Raw genomic sequence first — 7,777 nt, forward strand, 5'->3', positions numbered from 1 at the left:
TTTTGCCTGCCTGCTTAGACAACAGATTCTAATAAAAACCACTTTTTAATATGGTTGAGACTAAGTCCCCTTTTATGTGGAAATGTGAATTTAATGTAAATACTTTGCGCTGCTCTGCTTCTCTTTAAGGGCTTGTTGGCTGCTGGCGGTCTCTGTGCAGTCTTTCAAGGCACTCCAGAGGCACTGAGCTCTGAGATGTGGGCAGATCTCCGAGGAGGTTCTTGCTGCCTCTCCTGGGGGCCTCTCTGCACTCTGCAATGGATGTTTTCTCAGAGAGTGATCAGAAAACGCAACATCTGCAGTTGTGAAATTGCCCCCATTTTCCCATGAAGGAAGGTTGTTATTGAGAGAGAACGCAGTGCGCGGAATCCAGGAGCTTTGCAAAGAAGCTGCACAGGTTGATGTTGGACTTGACAATCTCAGAAGTCTTTCCAACCTTTATGATGCTGATTCTAAGCCCTGGTGTTCTGGCTTTGTCTGTGCAAGGTGTGCACAGACAAGGATGTGCACGGATGTCTCCAAGGCCGCTTGGCTGAGTCTGGCACCTCAGTGTTATGGAAACCATTCATTAACATCTCCAAAATCTTTTTTTTTTTTTCTTGCTATTTTCAGTTCACAGAGGAAACTGAAACGGCAATCAAGCTTTCCAGCAGCAGAAATGCTGCTCTGCAGCCAGTTCTAGTCTCTCCTGTTTACGAGGCAGTATACGTTTTCACTGTATAATAAAAACAATCATCTGTATTCCTTGGCTGCAAGCAACAACACTGACAGTGGAGCAACTTTTGGTGCTTTGGAGGAGAATATGAATCATCTCAGCCACAGAACAAAGCGCAGAAGACCCCTGAGCACTGAGCAAAGCTGCACAACAACGCACCAGGCCTGTTCTCCAACCTCTGCAGGCGTTGTGGTGCTGAGAAAAAGCTGAATATCCTCGGAGGAATATTGCTGCCACATCTCTGAGGTTTAAACTGTTGCTCATGTTTTTTTTTCAGGCCAGGATGCGCAGATGGGAATGTTATCTGCTGGCTTGGGGCAGGAGCACAGGTACCAGCCCCAAACTGAGGAGAATTGTGACGTGACTCTGAAGCAAGGAAGCACGTTATCCATGCAGAATTATAGAGATCCCCATCCTGTCCTCCAAGCACACAGTTAACAGAAAGCAGCAAAGTGGTTTTGTGCTATGGGCAGAGCTGTAGGCTTGAGCTGCCCACAGCCATCGCCTCCCATGAGGACACACAAAGCTAATCAAACTCACGGCTCTCCTCACAGTCCTTGAAGTTAAGGAGGGATATATGTTCCTGACACCATTTGTTCCCCAAGGGCTGGATCACGACTTCCCAATGCACATCTTAGAACCAAAGCTTCCAGAAAGAAGGCGCTGGAAAGCTAAAGACCTGACATGTTTATCATCCACACAGCTTGCACGCAAATTTATTTTAGTCTCTTTCCAGGAGAAAAGCTGGGCGCTGCGTTTTGCCTCAGCAAAAGGCGGTTTAACGTCCCTATGGGCCCGGATACCCGGCAGCCCGCGGCCTCTCCCCGCCCCTCCTGTGGGGAAGGGCGGCCCGCAGCGCTGCGCTCCGACCAGGCCGGGTATCACCGCCCCTCCCCAAGATGGCGGCGGGCGGGAAGGCGCGAGCCGGGGCGGCCAGCAGGGCAGGCGGCGGGAGGAGGCGGCAGGTGAGGGGCTGCTGCCACGGGACGGGACGGGGAGCGCCTGGAGAGCGCTCGGGATGTGGAGGCCGTGCCGATGGCACGGGGATGGCAGTCAGCCACGTCTCTGCCCTGCTTTGTGCTCTGAGGAGCTGTTGGCCATGAGCTGTACGAGGTTCAATTTAGACCTCTTTATTCTCCCACAGTGGCTGTGCTTGGTGAGGTTTCTCTCAGAGTTCGTGCCCGGCCTCCCCACACGAGCTGGCTGCTGATGTGTTCAGGTGCTTTTGAACTTCAGGAGCTTCTCTCTTTTTTTTTTTCTTCTTTTTTTTCTAACAGACTTGTTCACACAAAGCAGCTGGCAAACGGCCCTCGAAGAGGCTAAAATGCGAAAGAAACAGTCTGGTGAAGTCAGGACTGGAAGGCTGTATGTGTGGGATTGAGAACCCTCCTGCATCTAAAGCATCTGCTGAGGGCTCAACTGCAGAAGGTACAGGAGATCACCAGGTAATTCAGCTGGAAAAAAGTGAAAGCATCCCAGAGACTGGGACGGAGCCATGTGCAGCGAAATCAAGGAGTGCTCCTTCAAAAACAGAAAGCAGTGAGAATCTGCAAGATCGTGCCTGCAGGGAGGAGGGGAGCAGCTGTGAGAGCTTGCTTTTGGAAGGGACCAGCTTGAAGGATGGAGACATCCCTAAAAAACTAACAGAACTGGATAACAGTGCTTTCTTGGATGAAGACAGTAACCAGCCGATGCCAGTGGATCGATTCTTTGGAAACATTGACTTTATGCAGGTAAGGGAGAGTCTGCCTTTAACACTATGTACATTTGGACATGTGATGCCTTCATATTTTATCTGTTTAATGAGTGTTTAGTGGGAGCAGTGAGGATTCATTTGTGGAGGACTTTATCTCCTCTGCATCCTTTTCAAGACTGCAGAGGGAATGGCAGCTCTCACTTTGACCATGAGCAGTGGCTGGTTCAGACAGGCTCCCTTTTGCACCCTAAGGGTTTATTCAAATGCCACTTCCATGCGTGTGTTAATGCCTCATGTATGAAATGAGTAAGAATGGGAACTGCTGGAATGGGGGAGGTCTGCCATTTGCAGCAACTTCACTTCATGATTTCTTCTTTTAGGATCAGCTAGCAGCTGTACTCCCGAGCACAGCAATGAGCAGGAGGGAATACAGAAGGCTGCATTTCATCGCCAAGGAAGATGAGGAGGACGAGGATGCTCTCTAGCAGCGAACTATAAAACAAGGAAACTTTGTTTTCAGTTTTCTTTGTCCTTCTACCAGTGTAATGGTGGTTGGCTGTATAACTAGCACGATGTCAGTATTTGCATTTTCTTAGAGAATGGGTAGAGTCTGCTTCTACAGAGTTGTCAGATACAGGATTCCCCACTCTTTTTCTGGAGCAGAGTTTGAATGCTCAGAGAATTGGACATAAATTCTAATTTATTATTAATCACTAGTACTTATAAAAAAGCATGGAAAATATCAGCTCCTATTGCTACAAGTCTGAACTCATATTTACAGCAAACACTTGGCCTATTCTCACTTCTTTTTTAAAAATTATCATCTTTGGACAGTTCTTTTATTTCTGTGATATCTGCCATTGCAGCACCTTGCTAGTAATGCAGCCACTTGACTTGCCCACTTCAAACAGGGACACCAGCCTCTGTTGTGCAAGTTGTCTTGCACTGTTTACCTTTAAAATGCAATTCTGCTGGCAAAACTCAATGCACATATGTGATTATGAATTCAATGTTTTTAATCTCCAGACATGAAGTAGTTTTTCTATTGCTCCTCTGTTCTCTGAACAACCATGTGAAGCTCACAGCTTCCATCTTCCACATCAGCTGTAAGCAGTGCCCTTTTGACAGCTCTGTAATGCAGATTGTTCATTATTTTCAAATGACTTCCAAAGGTTATGAACAGAAATTTTGTAAACAAACACATTGGCAGTGATAAAGGCAGAACAGAATCTCTCAGTAGGACTTTACTGGTAGACAAACAAGTACTGATGGCCAAGTAGATATGGGTCAGTCCTTCAAATCTGTTATTTCTGGCCTGCATTTTTAGAAGATGATGAGCAACCTCACGTGATTCCAGGAATTGCTAACTCATCCAGTGTTCATGATAATACTTTGAAAGTGTGATTCTGCAAGAAGCTCTCAGATATTTATTATTATAAAAATAAAGAAACTATTTCTAAAAATACAGAGAAAATATGATCAGCAGATGGTTTACATCCATATTAATTTTTACAGCTACAGTATGTTGAACATTCAAAAATCTGAAGCCAAACAAATTGTATATGCATGACATGTTAATTTATTCAGATTCCCACTCCAATTGATGTATTGTTTCTGTCAGTGCTAGTTCTTGGCTCCTTTTTACTCTTAAGTCTGTAACACTGAAAAAAAATCTTCATATTTTAGCGTACTCATGGTTTTCATCACAACTCCATCTAAAAGCAGTTCTCCCAGCTTTCCTTAAATGCCATATTAGATTTTTTTTTTCCTTAGGCAGCATCTTCTCACACACACACACACACACACACACTCACTCAATGCAAAATGGTGTTTGTAAGAAACGTGCCACACTGACAGCACAGTGCTTGTTGTCAGAATCTTTACTGCAGGCCCCTCCCCAATACCAAAATACCAGAATGTGCATTTTCACCTTTGTTACTGTTGATATATATTCAGTAAGATGATCAGGAAGGCTCAATCCAATGGTGCTGGAACTCCTTACTAAAAATGCACCTGCTTATTTTTCATGTTGAAATGTTTGGGAAAGGAATTGAATTTGATGCTTTAATTAGCACTGTCTGTAGCAAAGCTCCTGCATTTCCAAGTCCTAGCAAGTCAGGACTCACAGCAATACTATCTTAATAATAATCCTGTCTGAACTAGATGAATTTATCAGATAAGAAAGAGAACCAGTGATAGGAAGAAAATGGAAATAAAAAACAAAACCAACAACCAAAGTAAATACCCAAAACTTTCCTTTGAGGTAAGTGATGTTAATGTCTGGTAAATATCCACTACTTAATTTCTAAGCACCTTTTCCTGTGCTAAGTCTTTCTAGTCTGCAGTGGTCATGCTGTATTGTACCTTACTGTTGACTACTCATGCACCTCTACCTCCACATACACACACAGAAAGATGGCAGTGATTTTACTTTTATTTTTTGATTTAAAAAATTCTCATCCCTGAGAGTTCAGTTGCTATCAGCTGATATTTAGGAAAAAAAAAAAAAAGTGTAAAAAATGATCTATTTGTATTTTGTTACCTGGGAGGTAGAGAGTTGTTTTACAGAAGCAGTTTCTGCAGACAAACATGATTGCTGCATAATAAGATTGTATGTGTTGCTTCAAGAAAGCTCAATCCAGAGAGGCAAGTGGGAAAGATGACAAAGCACAAGGGTGGTAAAAGCAGAGATGCACCACAGCCCTGCCTATTCCTAGAAGACCTGCATCTATGCAACAGTAGATTGAATGGTCACAGATGAGTGCAGATATTTTCATAGAGAAAAGCCAGCAGCTCTGCTGAATCATTTGGTCTGTCTGGAGTACAGTGCTTGTCTTCCTAGTGAAGGCACAGAATAATTACCCTAGAGTATTCTTTCTTTGGCTTAACGTTCAGAGCAGTATCAATCTGCATCGAATCATTGAATCATTGAATCATGTAAAAGTTCAGTTTCTGTACCATGCATTTTGCACCTACATTTATCACAGCAAGCAAGAAATCATAAGGTATCATCAGTGTCAGCTTCTGGCCTCTATTTTGCACACTGCAGCTATGAGTCAGCTTATCACACTCTGCACAGTGTCACCTAAGGTGGGACAATCAGGCACGATCTGAACGCGTGCTTTGTGAGATTGCAGTTCAATTAATGCACTGGAGGTGATAAAGGAAGAAGGCCTTGGCAGAAGAGACTTGCTAAGTAAGGCTTTGTTTAAGAAACAAGAGCTATTTAAACATGATGCCATCTTACATGATTTTGAAATGGAAAAAAAACAAAACCAGAAGTTGCTTCCAAAGAGAGCACTATGAAATCTCACGGGTTTGCTTCCTTTTTCTGTAAATTTTAGTTTTGTCACAGCTGAGATTATGATTGGTTTTCTTATGGCAAGCAATATGTACAAGTTTTAGGTTATTCAGTGTAAACAATAGCTGATAAAAGTACTCCCAGTTCACTTCTCTTCCATCTCGTGTTTTGACAGCTTCTGCCAGTTCTGGGACAACACTACGTTTCTTTTCTATTCTGCAGAATGCAAAAGAGAAAACAATATTGCTAGCAAAATCTGTTTTCTTAACAATATGTCTCCATCTGCCTTCTAAAGCAAGGCAGAAGTTGCATTGTTTTACTACAACTAGGTTTAAAGTGTTTTTATGAAGAAATCAATTTAGCAAATCCCCTTTGCTTCAAAAGTACACAATGCCTGGAAAGAGGTCTGAAGGTTTCTGCCAGAGGCAGGGAAAGAAGAGAGGATATCTTTCATAAAGGATAATGTGGTAAGCAGGGTAAATTCCCATACAGACAAAATCTGAACAGGTGAATTTGGATTAATGCTTTATACGTACATGTGATCGAGGTTCCAGGTGCTGAAGAGGATTCTGCTTTCCCTGTTAGTATAGGGGTTGATAGAATGCTTACATGGGCAGTCATCTCTGTCAAAAGGGCCCTGTAAAACAAGGTGCTGCAATGAAAGGCACGCTGCTCATCAGCCCAGCTCAGTCCCAGTCCTGAACTGATGCAGCTTCCTCTCACCACAACCAGACACAGGTGATAACATTGCTAAAACTCAGCTCTTCTCTATGCAAGCACTCAAGTCACCATCTCCTTCCTCTAATGTTGTCACTGCTGCTTCTTAGAACCAAAGACTCTGCTTTGGGGCAGGGTTGAACCTACCTGACAAGAGAACCATCCCTCCTTTGTGCACAGGCGCATCGCTGCCTCCTCCTCTGTCCTGTCAAAGTAGCTGCCATTATATTTCACAGATTTCAGTTTATCCGACATCAGGTCGAGTATCCTTTTATATGCATCTCTTGCTGTAGGATGAACATTTGAAATAAAATTACTAACTAATAAAAAAAAAAAAAAGAAGTACAATCATTCCTTGGCATCTGGAGCAGCTTGTGTCTCTTCTACAAGTGCTGTGCTGGACTACAAAGGTATTATATATACACGTGTGTGTGTACTTAACATGTAGTCACACTTTTACCTCTTTCATGTAGCTTCGTATTCTGCTTTCACAGCTGTACCGCATATAGCTGGATTTGTTCTTGAAACGAGATTCTAGACCTAAAGAGAACCAGATTAATTTAGTACAGTGCTTCTAGTTCTGTGCATCTGCTTAGATGTGTCCTTACGCCTTCTTTTCACAAATTCAGTAAACAGGCTTTTTTCTTTCACTGCTTCAAGGCTAGCCTGCTGTCAGGGCCTAACAGAACCACACAGCCCATCTACTTTGAGAGCAGGGCTGTGTCAGCTGCGACACGCAGGCTGTTGTTCATCACTGGTGAGAATGCACAGCTAATGGTGGCGGCTGTGTAGAAAAGCAGTGTTTTGTAACTGAGAATTTGCTCTATCAAATAGCATTATTGTGCTCTTTGTATGTGGAACGCTGTGCCCGGTTCCGGGCTCCTCCGTTCAGGGCTGACTGGGATCTCTGGGACGCCCAGCAGGGGCTGCACAGATGCGGGTCCGGAGCATCACGGAAACGCTGAGAACCAGGGGGCTGCTGAGCCCGGGGAAGAGAAGCCAAGAGTGGATCTGAGCAATGCCTATCGGTATCAGGAGGGCAGGGCCGGGCTCGCATCGGCACAAGGGACATCGGGCGCCAGCCGGCACTCGCGGAGCTCCACAGGAGCACGAGGAATCGCGTACCCTCGAACCACTTCCCGTCCTCGTCCCGGCGCTCGGCCGCGCCGTCCCCGCTCAGGTTGTGGATCAGATCCGTCAGCAGCCTCTGTCTGCGGGGCGCCCGCTCGTCCTCCAGCAGCTTCCGAGCGGCCTCCAGCACCGCGTCCGTCCGGCAGCACAGGGCGGCCAGGAACCGCTCCAGGTCCCCGCAACCTGCGGGCGGAGCGCCCTTCAGCAGCCGAAACAC

The 7,777-nt window shown here is 45.0% G+C and overlaps 2 protein-coding genes across 2 annotated transcripts; one reads left to right on the forward strand and one right to left on the reverse strand.

Annotated features, from left to right (window-relative positions):
- The first annotated feature begins 1,379 nt into the window (after positions 1–1,379).
- Positions 1,380–4,015, forward strand: C23H1orf174 (chromosome 23 C1orf174 homolog). Its single transcript, XM_019622452.2, has 3 exons — positions 1,380–1,680; positions 1,993–2,448; positions 2,792–4,015. Exons 1-3 carry the CDS (start codon positions 1,615–1,617, stop codon positions 2,894–2,896), a joined length of 627 nt encoding a protein of 208 aa, XP_019477997.1. The 5' UTR covers positions 1,380–1,614; the 3' UTR covers positions 2,897–4,015.
- Positions 4,016–4,827: 812 nt separating this feature from the next.
- On the reverse strand, positions 4,828–7,774 carry DFFB (DNA fragmentation factor subunit beta; the record flags this gene model as incomplete). Its single annotated transcript, XM_010722732.3, has 5 exons — positions 4,828–5,928; positions 6,249–6,349; positions 6,577–6,750; positions 6,890–6,969; positions 7,555–7,774. Coding segments are annotated over 5 exons (792 nt in total), but the record flags the coding sequence as incomplete, so codon positions are not given.
- Positions 7,775–7,777: the final 3 nt, after the last annotated feature.

This window comes from Meleagris gallopavo, chromosome 23, assembly GCF_000146605.3.
Source record: "Meleagris gallopavo isolate NT-WF06-2002-E0010 breed Aviagen turkey brand Nicholas breeding stock chromosome 23, Turkey_5.1, whole genome shotgun sequence".
In the NCBI taxonomy this organism is placed as follows: domain Eukaryota; kingdom Metazoa; phylum Chordata; class Aves; order Galliformes; family Phasianidae; genus Meleagris; species Meleagris gallopavo.